This window comes from Camelina sativa, chromosome 3 (genome assembly GCF_000633955.1).
Source record: "Camelina sativa cultivar DH55 chromosome 3, Cs, whole genome shotgun sequence".
In the NCBI taxonomy this organism is placed as follows: domain Eukaryota; kingdom Viridiplantae; phylum Streptophyta; class Magnoliopsida; order Brassicales; family Brassicaceae; genus Camelina; species Camelina sativa.
This window is the reverse complement of record NC_025687.1, coordinates 13,348,692-13,364,247: the sequence shown is the minus strand read 5'-3', so window position 1 is coordinate 13,364,247 and position 15,556 is coordinate 13,348,692. Positions and strand designations below refer to the sequence as shown.

At 38.2% G+C, this 15,556-nt stretch overlaps 3 protein-coding genes across 8 annotated transcripts in view; 1 reads left to right on the top strand and 2 right to left on the bottom strand.

Moving 5' to 3' along the window:
• The window catches only part of LOC104776914, a 7,363-nt gene extending 5,951 nt beyond the window's left edge, over positions 1–1,412 (top strand). For both annotated transcript variants that reach the window (XM_010501083.1, XM_010501080.1), the window contains exons 6-8: positions 374–604; positions 691–811; positions 916–1,412. In XM_010501083.1, coding sequence (XP_010499385.1) covers positions 374–604; positions 691–811; positions 916–1,034 — 471 coding nt within the window. In that variant the 3' untranslated portion in view covers positions 1,035–1,412. The remainder of the gene's footprint in view (positions 1–373; positions 605–690; positions 812–915) is intronic.
• Positions 1,243–3,975, bottom strand: LOC104776916 (transcription factor VOZ1-like). Of its 5 annotated transcripts, none has more exons than XM_010501084.2 (5): positions 3,820–3,975; positions 3,228–3,528; positions 2,957–3,109; positions 2,345–2,858; positions 1,243–2,249 (listed from the first exon to the last, which is right to left on the bottom strand). In XM_010501084.2, the coding sequence occupies exons 2-5, from the start codon at positions 3,456–3,458 to the stop codon at positions 1,675–1,677; spliced, it is 1,473 nt and encodes a 490-aa protein (XP_010499386.1). In that variant the 5' UTR covers positions 3,459–3,528; positions 3,820–3,975; the 3' UTR covers positions 1,243–1,674. The 5 variants fall into 5 exon arrangements, with proteins under 5 accessions (XP_010499386.1, XP_010499390.1, XP_010499389.1 ...); XM_010501088.2 differs by having other exon boundaries at positions 2,345–2,840; XM_010501087.2 differs by having other exon boundaries at positions 2,957–3,106.
• On the bottom strand, positions 6,823–9,254 carry LOC104776913 (OPA3-like protein). Its single transcript, XM_010501079.1, has 4 exons — positions 8,901–9,254; positions 8,527–8,661; positions 7,816–7,902; positions 6,823–7,305 (listed from the first exon to the last, which is right to left on the bottom strand). Exons 1-4 carry the CDS (start codon positions 9,027–9,029, stop codon positions 7,141–7,143), a joined length of 516 nt encoding a protein of 171 aa, XP_010499381.1. The 5' UTR covers positions 9,030–9,254; the 3' UTR covers positions 6,823–7,140.

Here is a 15,556-nt window from a genome sequence, read left to right as displayed (position 1 = left end):
CCGAGAGTGAGTTGTTATCTCATCAATCTTCAGATTCCTCTAAGGTATGGATTTCAAAAACACTTGTTCATATAGATGTGTAGGCTAGCGAATGCATGTAGGACATAAATAGCTTTTCAGAACAGCTCTAGTTCATTTGATTATATCAATAAAGTACTGGTTAGCCAATTTTTTATTGTAAACCTTGAAGTCAACCATCCAAATAATATATCAAGCAAAGACAATGCAAGGTCTATATATTTCATGTTATTGGTTTATGGTTCCTGTGGGAGTATGGACTCCCTACTGAGATTAATGATAACCACGAATTATTATTATCAGTCTTTAGTTTCATTGTCTTCGAAAACTAAAGTTTGAAACTTTAAATGAGTAGTTGGATTCATTCTGCGGATTGCTCGTCAACAAGCTCAAGGATGCTTACAGCTGGGTGGGGGAGATAACCCTAGAAAGCAGCATAGGTGCCTGGATTGGGGAAGTACCTGATTATTTGAAAGAAACCAGCAGAGCTAAGTCTGTTGAAGATCACATCGTTACAAGCTCTTCTCTTCTCGAAAAACTCAATGAAGATGCCAAGGCATCTGCCCAAGATATCGCTACTTACCAGGTAATTCCAGTGAATTGTGATGAGTGTAATTCTTTTAAGTGGACTACTACTTCATCGTTGTTGATTTCCTTGTCTAATGGAAGCAGGTAGTGTTATCACCTGAAGGTAAAATTATAGGGTTCCAACCAACAAGCCGGGTTGCTGTGAACCACTGGGCTGCTAATCCTTTAGCTAAAGAACTTTATGGAGGAAAAAAACTGTCGCCTGGTAAGTCCATGATTCTTCTTTCGATTTCCTTAAGTTCAGTGCCATTCTTATCCTTCTAAGTTTATTAGATTATGACGAGGATGTGTTCATTCTTTCTGTTGCAGGGCTGATTGAGCCTGGTCTGAAGAGTCGCCCTCCCACAGATGTAGTTGTGCTGGAATTGTTAATGTCTGTAAATTCAGATCGTCCTTTTGCATTGGTTAGACCATTATTACCACAATAACCATAGCCTTAAGTTCCTGTCTCTTTAGATGAGTTTTTACAATATCTGTAGTATATGATTTATTGTTTATAACATTTTGGCGTCTATGGAATACAAATGCCTTGAGCTTATTATTCAGAAGATGCTGAAGATTTTGAGCTCTTTGGAAAAGAAAAGAATCAACAAACCCACACTAAAGGATAAACTAGGAGCAAGATTGGTGATCTCATTGAACAAAGGTCCTGATTTGTATTAAGAACAATAACGATAACCGTTCCAACCTTCGGGTTACATAATTTGTCATCTGCATTATATCACAGAAGAGAGTCGAAAATGCATCAAAATATATAAACCGGAATGTTAGTAAATATGCCTTCACCTCCACAGACTGAATCTTTAGAAAAAAAGCAGTCCCCAACATCACATTTACTTTTCCTGCTTTTGGTTAGAACAAAGCTCTCAAACTCCAGGACGGTCTTCTGCATCCCCTTCTTGTTGTTATATATACATAATCTCCATGAATAGAGAGAATTATAATATAAAGAAACAAATTATAACGAGTCCATTACTTTTCCCTACGACATGTAGATAGCTTCTGTTTGCTCCTGCCTAATTAAATGGTAAGCAAACAGCTTTTCAAACCTGATTTTTTATTCATTTCTCAGGCGATATAATAGTCGCTTAGATTTCCGACCAGATAGTTAAACTCTTCACCTACTCCATAGTCAGTGGCCTGCTCTACTGTGTTCTGAACATTCACGGTAGCAACTTTAGTGTTCACTTTTGGTCTTCCTTTGATGCAACGTTTGTTGTTGTTGTTGGTGTTGGTGGTGGTAGTCATATTGTTGTTTTCTGGAGGGAACTCAGCTGTGAGTCTTCCCATCTGCTTCTGCAAATCTGCCACCGAGTCATTTGAAACTTTGCCCTTTGAATTCTTCTTCCCATCAACGAGCTTGAGCTCGAGCCTGTACAAGGCACAAGCATCGCACTTGTTGATCTCGTATTCGTAAAGGTGCCATTCAAAATGGTGCAGAGGCTGTGGATCCATGTAGTAAGATCTCTTCAGCCCTCCAAACTCGACCATGATCTGTTTACGTGACTCATGCCAACCGCGACCATTGTAATCTGGTAAAGATCTTTGCTTTCTGTTCCCGCTCTCAAAGGCCCTCCTTGGTTTGTCAAAGAATAGCCACTCCCTTAGTGTCTCACTCTCTAGAACCGTGAGATCAAAGAGCTCTACAGCCACAACAGAAATTCAAGATTTGAGCATGACAGACACAAGAATGGTGATCAATTAAGATATATGTGAATTCCAAGAGAGCAAAGCCTACCTGGAGCATTCCATGGAGATTTCGCAGTTGCAGCTCCTTCACATTCGGGAATACCGACATCTTTCCCTCCAGCTTTTGCGCTAAGAGCAGCAAAAAGAAGACCGTCTTTCAAACCAATGCCTCCGGGACGCACAACAGGATTCATACCTGGTGGCCCTTCATTGAAAGCCAATGCAGCATGGAAGCTACTGCAGTAATCCTGGAACCAATCGAATCCTTGAGCCGGCCTAGGACAATCCCAAAGAGCACATTTTGGACCCAAGAACGCAGAAGGTGGAGGACAGATAGTCGGCATAAAAGTAGAGATATGCAGAGGACCCTCAACACCGTAACTGGGACAATCGTTGAAACCACCATTGAAGTTTGGCTCAAACTCTTGTTGCAGATCAAACTGATTATATTCCAGATTAGCAGTTCCAACAAAGTTGTTGTTGCCAACTACTAAAGGCGGATCTTTGCAATGATCAGCCAACGGAAATCCGTGTTCTGACTTCCCCTGAACAAAAGTGTATCCCTGTCAAGATATGGTCGCTGTATTAAAACACAATAATGGACTCCACACGCACAACTAAACCACCATTAAAAAGAGTTGGTTTTAAAAGAATAACTGACCCTTTGGAAGACAGCAGATTTTCCAGCTTCAAGATTCTGATCAGCAGGCTCAGGCTTGGGAGCAGCTAATTTGCTGGTAGCATCATCTTCTTCATCACAGAGCTGAAGCAGCCGACAAATGTCTGATGAGAAAGACCCCAGAGTAGCACCCTGCTTTAAGGAAAACAAACCCATGTTACTTCACATAAGACCCCAAAACCAAAGCATGCAAGAGACAGAAAACAATCAAACAAAGAAAGCAAATTTGTGGAAAAGAATCAAGAAAGCATACTTGTTGCAAGGAAGAAGCAGGAGAAGGTTCGTTGAGCTCAGATTTCCACTCACGAAGCATCTGATTCACTTGCTCCTCAAGGAGAGAGACATCAGTACCCCTAGACTCTTTCCTAGCGGATTGAAGATCCAAAAGCATGCCTTGCAAATCATCAACACGGTTCTTAGCCTTATCTTTAAACAGCTTGTGAGAAGCAGATCTGCAATTAGTCTTAGTTCTCTTCCCCGTCATAAGAATCTCTCCACTCCACTCAGTCTCACCCACCAACAAAAAATACAAAAAACCTTCCTTACACAAGATTCTGTCAAAAACACAATCAAAACATTTCACATCAGTTCAAACATGATCGATCACTCTACACATACATATGCTTAAACAAAACGAAATTACAGCAAACGATTCATTCAAAAGAGACGAAACACACACAAAAATCAAAAAGGGAGTAATTAATGATCACAAAAGCTATACACAGAATCTTAAGAGGATAATAGAAGAAGAAATCAATCATGCACAGAGGAGTCTTTAAAAAGAGAGAGATTGAAACAGATCGAAGTATATGTGAGAAGCTTTAAAGAGGAACCCAGGAAGAAACCTTTACTACTGTAGCAGCTGCAGCAAAGAACACAACCACAAAGAGAGAGAGCGGAGGAGAAACGTTGGTGGATTCTCTTCTTCCTTCTTCTCTCTCTCTCACCCCTTCAACTCCAACTTTTCTTTCTTTTTTCCCTTTTTTATCAGCTAAATTAATTCCAACCCTAATTTATAACAATAAATAAATATGTATATGTACTTGGAAAAATAAAGAAAATGTATTCTAATTATCTTTTTTTTTTAAATTAATTTTTGGGTGAGAGTTTTTTTTGCAATTATTGGATTATTGTATTTATTGTGGATTCTTCTCTTTTTTTTTTTTTCATGTTTTCTCTTTAATTTCATGCATGTCTAAATCTAAATATTAAATTTATATAATGAGCACATGAATCTCATTTTTGTTATTTTGTTTTCTTACAAAAAAAAAATTATAGTGAGGTGAGTTTTTGTGCTCCAATCTCATTGCCTTAGAAAATTGGTGTTTTTCTTCAACTCTATGAGCTCCAAACACTTATTCTGTAAATTTGCTTCTTTTTTTTTTTTGTTTCTGTAATAACTATTTTGATAACTATTATTTGATGAAATTCAAATACTCTTTAGTTGAATTAGGACGATGAAGTTTTTTTCTTCAGGTTATGTATTATATTGGGATTGGGGAGCCGAAACTTTTTTTTTAATCGGAGTTTTTGGATCATGATCCACTATATATATATATATATATAATAACCACGCTGATTATAAAACCTATAAATTGATCTAAACCAAAACAAGATTAATAATGTTACAAAATTACATACAATTTCCATGTAATTCGAGAGGAAGAATAATATTTTGTTGATAGACTTGACATAGACTTTATGATAGTACTATCTAGGATATAACGACGACAAAGACTTTTGATTCAATGGCTAAACAGTGATTTTCTTATGGTGGTTAGTATCTAGGACATAATGTCTACCAAGTGTTTTGAGAAGATTTGAATACTGAAAAAAAAATGTAACGTATTTTCATCAAAACGTCAATTAGAGATATATAACTGTAATATTGATTGCCTTTGACTAATGACTATTGGTCATTTCATATTTAGAACTAGCCTAAAATTACTAGACAATAATTCAGCGATGAACTGGCAACTTGATTTCATGTTTTATGACTCTATTTCATACTAATTATTTTAAGATATTCGTCAATATCATTATTAATAACACGACATCTTTGATAACAGTTACTTATAGCTTATGTTTGCATAATGTGTGTGTGTGTATGTACGTGTGTCTAAAATCAAATATCAAACAACAATCTTCGTTCGCAAACGTTCAAATATAGTACGTAGAGAGACCTATTACTAATCATGATTTGTACCGTTAAAAAAATTTCTTGTTAATGAGATGTTTTGTACCTAATGTAAGATTTGACAAGTACTTTGCATTACTTTCGTTTTCGAAAGAAAAGAAGAAACAAACAAAGGAATCTATTAGGGTAAAAGAATCACAAAACCAAGAATTTGGACAAGTGTCGTCGTGAATACTCATTGATTATTATCAATTTCTTTATAATTAAGAGAAAAGAGGTGTAAAAGGAGGAGGTATATTGAGCAAATGGCAAGGAAGGAATAACACAAGCTTTTTTCCACTATGTTTTCAATATTCCTATTTTGTGATGCTCATTAGTTTTCATCATACCATACCACACCCATCTCTACTTTTTAATTTCATCAATTAATGGTCATATATATTCATCGTGATCTCTATGTTTTGCTATTATTCTCATTTTCAAGTTTTACAATCCTTGTCGTATGAACAAAAATTCAAATCCATCTTGTTAGCTAATAATATCTCCCTAATTTAATACACAATATTTACTAAATTTATTTTTATATATTCTGATGATCACAATTGAACCATGTGTTAGACATCCATATTTCCAACATTTTCTTTGAGTGATGTAAATAACATTGGTATGCATCATATCCCTTGGTTGGTAAAGTGGATTTTGGTCCACCACTTCACTTTCAACTTAGATCCGGACTAAGTTATTGACAGTTTGCAAAAAAAATATTTTATAGTTGGGTTGATTTGCCTAATCTAAATTTTCATTAAATACGGTTTCCAGCTGAACCAGCCTTTGATGAAATACATTTTTTTAATAATGTATGTTCAGCATAATAGATTATATCGTATGTGTAAAACGTCCACCTCAAATACAAAAGAAGGACGAGGGCGGTTCCACTAGATGATGCTTTAACGTCGAACCCATTGTTCTAAGGGTAGAAGAAAGCATGTGCCCCCTTCGAAAAGAAAAAAAAAAGTAGGGTTTCAAAGAACAAAATGATGTTCACCAATAGCAATATGTCACATTAATCTCCCGAATAAATTATCCATGAAATAGCGGCGTTAACATCAACATTTTCATATAGATATCACTAGAACAATCAAACCAATTTGACAAATCCAAGTTTTCGTTGTGGATATATACTATACAATTTTCAAAGAACGTGGATGATATGTCTATTACATCATTACAAGTCGCATGCGTTTTAAAAAAAAATGATGTCTTGTTTTGTTTTTCTTTTCTTCTTTTTGATCGTTGTCATAAGAACAAAATTGAGATGCTTTTAAGGAATTCTATGCATTTGTCCAAATGATTTTTTTCCACCAATTATTCCCTTTCTCTACCACCAAAAGAGATTCTCACTTTTTATTTTATTTCTATTCTATTTCATTCTAGTCGTAAGCTAAATATTAAAAATATCCGAAACATTTATGTGGAATAAAAAACATAACAACATATCTATAAGCATAGGTTCTTTTCGTTTAATTTCTCCTTTAAAATGAAATCGTTTAGGAACAAATGCATTATTACTCGTTTAGAAAAGAAAAACTGATCACCTTTTACCATGAAACCCAAATTAGCTGTCGCTATAGTTTTGACCTTATTATATATACTAGTATAATAAACGATTATGTATGATGTAGGTAGAAGGAGGAAAATCTCATTTTGCATCTGTCAAGGTCGCTTTCATTATGAATTCGTCATTATCCAACATTGCCTCAAATGTAGCAATTGGTCTTAAAAGACAAAAACGTGCACCAAAACCTCTAACATCAAAACTTTTTTTTTATTTGTCACCCTAATTTGATTGTTAGAGAAAGCAGATTGTTCTTGATGATGATGACGATGCATGTATATGTATCTATAATGGTCGATTTATAAGAATGTGGAGGAGAGAATCAATCACTCCCCTATCTCTTGTGAAAAAGAATCACGGCAGTATTGTCAACTTTGGTTACAGTCTGGGAGATCGATCAATACGATGATGATTTCAATTGGGTTTTGCTGCCGTCCCGCTACTTGTAGTACTGGGCTGTGGTTTTAACTGGAAAACACCGCTCAGTCCGCGTGCTTTAGCAAGTTGTTCAAGCTCCTCTAGCTTGCTCTTGAGATCCGCGACTTGCTTTTCCAGTGCTTCATCTTTCAATCTTAACTCCTGTAAAACCACGAGATTCAAAGCATCTTAAACTAATCAATAATCTAACCTCAACATTGTTATTTCTCCGAACAAACATACAAGTTAGCTGTCTCTTAACTAGTGAAATCTTATTAATTATTTAGCTACCGCACATTTCAAGTCACTGGGAGCAAACAGTGAAACGACTATTCATAATTGTTTTCGTCTATGGCAAAGCTTCTTTAAATAAGACAGAAGTCGCAAAAGCTTTAAGGAATGAGAACCAATTCTACAGGCTGCAACTTTTAGGAAGTCTTGAGTTAGGCATCTGAAAACACTACGACCAATTCCTTAAATCATCTATTTACGCGAGTTGTATATTGAAAGTTCTTCCCGAGCTTGTCGATAGATACTAATTTGATCCATGTAAATATGCAACCCACTCTCATTTGAAGTACTAACTAACAGCATATATACCAACTATTAATCCTGAACAGCAAATGGAAAATTGAAGCAAAAATCATCCTCCAAAAAAGTGTTCATGTGCACCTCTAGTTCTTGCTTACGTGCTTCCTCTTTTCTTGCTTCTGACCGCGAACTTCTCTGCACCTCAAAAACAACAACGGCTCCACCTACCTGCTCATACAATGTTTTAGTTCTACAGAACAACTGAGAATTGTATAGACGAATGACCCTCAAGATATCTGAGTTTGACACCATCTCCCACTTAAACCAAACCCCACCAACTATATATGGAAGAAACTAAGAAACCCTTACATAACTTATTAGCATAGGTTTGTAGTATCAGATTAACAAGAGCAAGATACTATAGATCTGATGGTACATTTCCCTTTAATCTTAGTACACTGTATAGAATATACAAAAGTTTTTATGTCCGAAGAAAAGTTGGATACTAACTAATGCACATACACCTAGAGAAAGACGAAACCACAATACTGTCTGATTGTAAGGCATCAACAAGCAACTGATGGAGTAAGTTAAAAATCCTTTCTCAGTCATTCCATGAAAAGAGTTCTATCACATAAGCTGTATAGTTTATTCCCCTTCCCAAAATATCTTAACCAGGTAAAGGATCCAGTTCCTCAGGCCACAATAATCCTTTTTCACATAAACCTTTATCAATTGATGAAAATGCAACTAACCATTGATGAGCTAGAAACAGATCAATGGAGGTAAATCCAAATTCAATGCTCATCTACAAGTCCCTGCACAAAGAATGGTGAGTAAAAGAGTTGTTACCCCAAAGAGGAAGAGCTCTCCAATGAGATCAACAGCAGCTTGAACAGCCTTTTCCTCGTCCAAGGGACGAATCTCTACATCAGTGGCATGACCATATATCCTTCTTTGCATTTGCGTCGTGATTCGATGATTCCTCTGTTCACATATTTTCCAACAACACATCAAATCTCCAAATCCACAAAACTTGTTCAAACGAATGCTTCAACAACTATTAACCTAACAAATCATATATCCCGGAGGTTCCAAATACTTAGGAGACATCATCAGAATCGAAACGGAAGAAGAAAAAACGTAATTATAAAATCGAGATCAAGAAACGAAACGATTCTAGAATCAGAAGCGAGTTAGAATCAGAGGGATTCTAAGAAAATCACCTGAGCGAAGTTGATGATAGATTGACGAAACTTGGGATGAACCTTAGCTTGATGCTTGAGCTGACTAGCCAAGGGTTTACTTATGGTTTTAACCAAGAGTGTGCCCAGTTTCATCAACGGCAACACCATTTTTTTTTTTAATTTCCGAAAAAACCTCGAGAAAAGCTTAGGAGAATCTCAGTTGACTCGAGCAGAGGGGATGCAAAGGGATCTAGAACTAAGCTGGGGTGAGCATAGAAGGATCATAAGAGCATAGAAATCGCCATTGTGATCAATCAGAGGTTTTTTCGAATTTTGTTAGATCGGATTGATGATGAAGAAGAAGAAACTGGAAGGAAGGAAGAAGCTGAGTCTTTTTTTTGTTTGGGTCGTCTTTTTACAACTTTAATTAATTTGTGAAATGGACCCCTCTCTTTCGTTTTTCTTCTTTCGCATGTTCTATTTGTTGAATTAACTATTAAGACCCAATTTTGACGGAAACAAAAACGTGATCCGTTTTGTGTACAGTAGTAGTGTATGTGATAACTGATAACAAATGTTTATTTTAGCTCATCTTTTATTTTTACAAATTTGCTGAGTTGTGTAGTATTTTTATTTAACTCATAGAATCCAATAGCCTTTGTGTTGTATTATTATATGTAAAGAGACACTATTAATAAAGTTTGGAAGCAACCAAACCAAAACACTCGTATGTGATCATCTAGGGGTGTAAACTTGTGCTTGACCATACGAGTATGAATCCATACCACAGAAGAAATATTCAGAGATTGGGAACTTGTAGTCCCTTTGATGCCCTCAGAACAAGTTAGAACTGAATCAAAGGGTTCCTCCTTTCAACGGCAGGCCTAGTGTCCAGATCTAGGGACCAAAACGGGAAAGGAAAAGGAGAACTACTGAATCATCCCCACGATTAATGCACACACGCATACATATACGCTAATAACTTAACCCTTCCTTGTATTCAAAAACACACACGACACCAAAACAAATTCACAACAGTTCAAATGCACAAGATATACATATATCTATATATATATATATATATCTGATCAACATCTTTTTGGACCTCCAGTCCGGAGCCTCTTAGAACGATGCTCAACATCTTTATCACTCCAAAAAGAACCCTGGAGAGTCAAGCATCCCGAATGCGCATTGATGACTCTTCTAATGATAGCTTTGCGTTCAACATGGTCACCAATCTCATGATCAGCAAGCGGTGGGGACTTGGCCAAGCCCTTAAAAGTAATGTAGACATGTGCCCTTCTGGCATTGAGTCTCTCATCCGGGGGATTCTGATCTTCTTCCTCAGTTTCTATCACTACTTCAGAATCTGAAGCTTGGGCAGACCACTCTGCAATATCTGCAAGCCATATCAACAGTTTTGGTGGTCACTGCCGATATGACACAACATTATTAATCAGCAAGTGAGATTTGATTTTATAGTACTCTCTTGATCACTTGTATTTAAAGCAAAAAAAAAAAATGCACCAAAATTATACTCCATTCATATTAAGAAATAGTTACTTTAAAAAAATTAAATCAATTATAAACAAGACTGCATAATATAAAATATATAATTAATTTAAAAGTTGTATAAAAAGTTGGAAACATCCTATTAGTCACCTTCATCTTGATTTTGAACTACTACTTTTTTAGGTCTAGCAATAGAAACGGCCACATCCAAACTGTTATACTCCATTTCATCTAACTTTAACCTGAAAGGTTTGCTGGAATGGAGGGATAGCTGCTGGATCGTGTGCAAGAAGAGTAAAATAGTAGGAAGACGCAAGGCTCATTGTCGTGATGAATTTCTGCACGGCATCGAGCTTGAAGTTTGTCCCCTGACAGAGATCAGATGAATTAAAAGAGAGAATTTAAATTCTTGGATGTGGTATAACACAGGACATGTCGATGAAGCACCAAATATATATATATATATATATATAGAGAGAGAGAGAGAGAGAATAGTTATTGAATAATGAATATTACCTGCAAAATATTGTAACGATGAAGGCCCAACAAAGCATAACGCTCGAGCAAGAGCTCATAAATTCTTGTTTTTCTTTTATTTCTAGAGGAGAAATTGTTTGAGCAACGCAAATAGAACACCAGTGGACATGCTCTTAATACCTTCGGGTCCACGGTGGTAGGAAACCATTCCCTTAACTGGTATTGGACCTCGATACTCATCGATATCAAAATCCTAATTAAAGAAGACCCCCATCATCAATCAGCAATGTAATTAATCATAGTTAGCCTAGCCTAAAAGCGATATATATATATATATATATATATAACCCTAGATCTAACAAAATACACACTAATCAGTTTAGGTAGCAATCCCATAAACAAACAACATCACTATAACCTATAATTTAGGGCCACGAATATAATTTAATTGTGAAAAAGAGCAACAAAATTAAAAAAAAATCATATGGAAGATGAAAGAATTTTACATCGGATTCCGCCGCTACACGCCAGTAATCCCTCACATGACGAGAATATTCCTCCGGCGTAATACTGTACTCCTCACACACAGTCATTTTCTTTATTAAAAAATCGGGATTTTTGCCCTTTATGGTATTTTTTTGTAATTCTTTTTCAATGTGCCATATTGTTGAAAACTTTTTTAATCTACCATAATGATTAAATATGGCAGTATAAGTTTTATTAGATTGTCCTCCTAATTACGTTAGTTCGACGGCGGCACGAGAGGAAGGGACAGGCGCGTGATGAGAAGCTTCGCGAGCTGAAAAGGGCGCATGACATCACGCAGTTCCCGGAACGTGGTTAAGAATACGTAGACAACATATAAATCCGTGATTTTGCTATTGTGGACAAATATAAATATAGACAGAAATGTAAAATTGGTGGACTTTAAGTAATCTTATTTGAAATTGTCAACTAAACATATAAATTCCTCTTTTTCCTATTGTATCATCTACATTATATCTTGTCTATAAATCCCTCTTTTTCCTACTGTATCATCTACAATGTAGACAAGATACATGAAGAAGAAGAGAGGAACATAGTAATCAACCTGAGTTGACTTTTCTCTCTTGAGTTGACTTTTCTCTCCCAAAACACGATCCTCGTCTTTTTCCAACCACCTGCGCCGATCTCGGCGTAGGCCCTCACCGCCCCTCATGGGCAAAAGTAAACACAAAAAGAAAACCCCTAGCGGTATCCCCACTGGATCCGCCCGTTCTGGATCTTCTCAATTGCAATCCTCTTCATCCGCCCCGCCTGAATCTCCAAACTCAGCTGGGGAAACTTCCATCTGTTCACCGTTAATTGACTTGCCTGACATCAACAATGAGTCAGCCAAGGATAAGAAAATTGGTTCATGCGAATCCATCAAACTGGTGGATAAAGTTGCGGCAATCGAAATCCCTAGATCCCCAAAATCAAGAAACGAAGCTATAGTGACCAACATTTTGGTAACTGTACCTCCGACTGCAAATCTGGGTATAGTTGTTGAGCAACATGTCATCGCCTCGGATTCGACCAAGGCAGTTCCAGCTCCCGGAGCTCCCCGCATTAGTGAAGACCAACCCTGGAAGGCTTTGGTTGCTGGTAACTCGATTCAGCTAGAAAAGAAAGGTACCCCTTACACTCTTGAATCTGGTGAAGCGTGTGTTACTATCCCTAATTCGGTCATTGAAAAGAATAAGAAGGCATGGGATAGCTTCATATTAGGACAGTTCTACGAAGAACCCCCTGCTCGAGGGGCAGTTCATGCTATAGTAAATGGGATCTGGAGCAAACAGCGTCGAGACATTACAGTCTCAAAAATGGAAGGACACTCGTTCCTGTTTAGGGTCCCTTGCCCGAATGCGCGGAGGAGAATACTCAGTCAAAGTCTCTGGCAGGTGGACGGACAGACAATTTTCGTAGCCAAGTGGTCCCCAGATACCACCCCAAAGAAGCCTGAACTGACCCTGGTTCCGGTTTGGCTTGAGTTTCATGGAGTTCCTCTTGAATACTTCAACAGAGAAGGGCTCGAACACATTGCAGGCCTAGTTGGACATCCGGTCTGTCTTCACCCGCACACAGAAAAGCTAACTAACATAGAAGTAGCTAAAGTCTACACGGTCATCGACCCACGCAAGCCTCTGCCAGAAGCTGTTAATGCAAGGTTCGAATCCGGACAGATCAAACGAATCCAAGTATCTAGCCCATGGCTGCCATCACTATGCAGTCATTGCAAAAGAGTAGGTCACACTGTATCCCGCTGTAAAAGTGCCCCACCCCTGTGTACCCTATGCGGCTCGGTCAAGCATACTACGGTGACCTGTCCTAGAGTAAAGAAAGACAAACAAGCTGGTAAGGCACCCATTCAGAGTCAGCTGCCTATTGTCGAAGTAAATGCAGTTTCTTCTGCTGCAAACAAAGACAAAGCCATATCTGGGACCTCAATACCTCCATCGACTCACGTACTAAACAAGCCAGGACAAAATGAGGCTCTTGCTGGCGTAACAAGTAACAGGAAGGTGCATTATAGTAAGGAGACCAACTATCTTCCTCAGGAAATTGCAAAGGACTCCCAGTTGAACCTTGATGAAGGTAAACTCTGTGTCGACTTAACTGCAAACCTGTTCTCTCATCTATCACCAAGTGCGAATTTGGCCAGAGAAGAGGGGGAAGTTTCAGAAAATGATTCCATTTCCGGGGATGATGACAATCCTGATGAGGACTCTGGCCGTTTCCTCAAGGTCATATCCAAGCGGCTGAAGAAGAAGAAGGATTCTCGAGTAAGGGCTGGAGGCCCTTTAAACCTCTAATTCAATATCCCTTATATGGATATTTTTTGTCGTAATGTAAGAGGTCTAAACGACCCTGTAAAGCGGAGAAGCCTTAAAAAATGGATAAAGGTACATAAACCTCTTTTTGGTGGTGTAATAGAAACTCATGTAAGACCGGAGAAGACGCAACGTGTCTGTTCTACTGTGGCTCCGGGTTGGTTTTTTGCGGATAATAATGAGTACTCAGACCTTGGGAAGATCTGGGTAATCTGGCATCCTACGGTAAAGGTGACAATTTTGTCTAAATCCCTTTAGATGATAGTCTGTTTGGTGCAGTTGCCTTTTGTGCAGAGGGAGATAGTGGTATCTCTTGTATATGCGTCATCGAGCAGTAGTGAAGAGAGGAAGCTTTTGTGGTCAGAAATTCAAACACTTGCCTCCTCACCTGAGCTTCTGAACAAACCTTGGACTGTTCTTGGGGACTTCAATCAAGTCCTGCATCCCCACGAACATTCAAATCCACTCTTCAATACTTACACCAGAGCAATGCGAGAAATGAGTCAAGCACTGATCAACTCATACCTCTCTGACCTCCCATTTTGTGGTAACACATACACATGGTCAAACATGCAAGAATCCGGTGCGATCACGAAGAAGTTGGACAGAATCTTGGTAAACGACGAATGGATGTCTGCTTTTCCGCAATCACTTGGAGTTTTTGGTGAACCAGGCTTCTCTGATCACAGCCCCTGTTGTCTCTTTCTGGATATCAACAAGCCGAAGATCAACCTGCCTTTCGAATTCCTGACCATGCTGAATCAACACCCTGATTTTGCACCTCTTATCAAGACGTGGTGGACAACACTAAACTTTGATTGCTCAAGAATGTTGAAATTCTCGAAGATGCTGAAGGAACTAAAGGCAGTCATAAGTGAATTCAGGAAAAATAACTACACAGAGTTGGAAAAGAAAGTGCTTCACGCTTATGAAGATCTTCTTGCCTGTCAGCAAATCCTTCTAAGTGATCCTTCTGACCAAACAATGCAAAGAGAAAAACAAGCACATCAAACTTGGTGTCTACTGGCAAAAGCAGAGGAGATTTTTTTAAGACAGAAATCAAGGATTTGTTGGCTTGAGAGGGCGACAAGAATTCAAAGTTTTTTCACAGGGTGGTGTTATCTAGACAAGCTCAGAATCAAATCCTCTTTCTCACTGACGAAACTGATCGTATTGTCGACACGAAGGTTGGTATCCAGAGCTTAGCTGTCGAGTTTTTTCAGAATACCCTAGGATCAAGTTCAAATGCAACGCCCTTGTCTGTTGAGGAGCTCCAGCTGCTTTTCCCTCAGAGATGCTCTATTGAGGCATTACAAGTCCTATCTGCTCCCGTTTCACCAGAGGAGATCAAAGCAGTGGTTTTCTCCCTTCCGAAAAACAAGGCTCCTGGACCAGATGGTAACTCTGTAGAATTTTTCACGGCTAACTGGGAAGTTGTTGGATCTGCTCTAATCTCTGCAGTCTTGGAATGCTTCAACTCTGGATGTATCCTCAAGCAATGGAACTCTACCATTCTCACTCTCATCCCGAAGTCGCAAAATGCATCACGGATGACAGACTTCAGACCAATTGCCTGCTGTAATACGATATACAAAGTAGTGTCAAAGTTGCTGGCTAACAGGTTAAAGACGGTATTGTCTGAGCTCATAGCCAACACCCAGTCCGCTTTCATCCCGGGTCGTCTCTTGGTAGAAAATGTACTCTTAGCTACGGAACTGGTCCAAGGGTATAATCAGAAAAATATTTCTCCAAGGGGAATGCTTAAAGTAGACCTCAAAAAGGCCTTCGACTCCGTTCACTGGGATTTCATTATCGCTACTCTGAAGGCACTGAACTTTCCTGAACATTTTGTCA

Bases quoted from the DNA above. Each gene is read 5' to 3' on its own strand.
- LOC104776913 (XM_010501079.1), bottom strand. From the start codon at position 9,029: ATGGTGTTGCCGTTGATGAAACTGGGCACACTCTTGGTTAAAACCATA. The intron at 8,662-8,900 runs GTGATTTTCTTA...ATATGTGAACAG, and splicing joins CTATCATCAACTTCGCTCAG to AGGAATCATCGAATCACGAC. The intron at 7,903-8,526 runs GTAACAACTCTT...TTGTATGAGCAG, and splicing joins GAGAGCTCTTCCTCTTTGGG to GTAGGTGGAGCCGTTGTTGT.
- LOC104776916 (XM_010501084.2), bottom strand. From the start codon at position 3,458: ATGACGGGGAAGAGAACTAAGACTAATTGCAGATCTGCTTCTCACAAG. The intron at 3,110-3,227 runs GTATGCTTTCTT...TTTTCCTTAAAG, and splicing joins CTGCTTCTTCCTTGCAACAA to CAGGGTGCTACTCTGGGGTC. The intron at 2,250-2,344 runs GTAGGCTTTGCT...TTGTGGCTGTAG, and splicing joins ATCTCCATGGAATGCTCCAG to AGCTCTTTGATCTCACGGTT.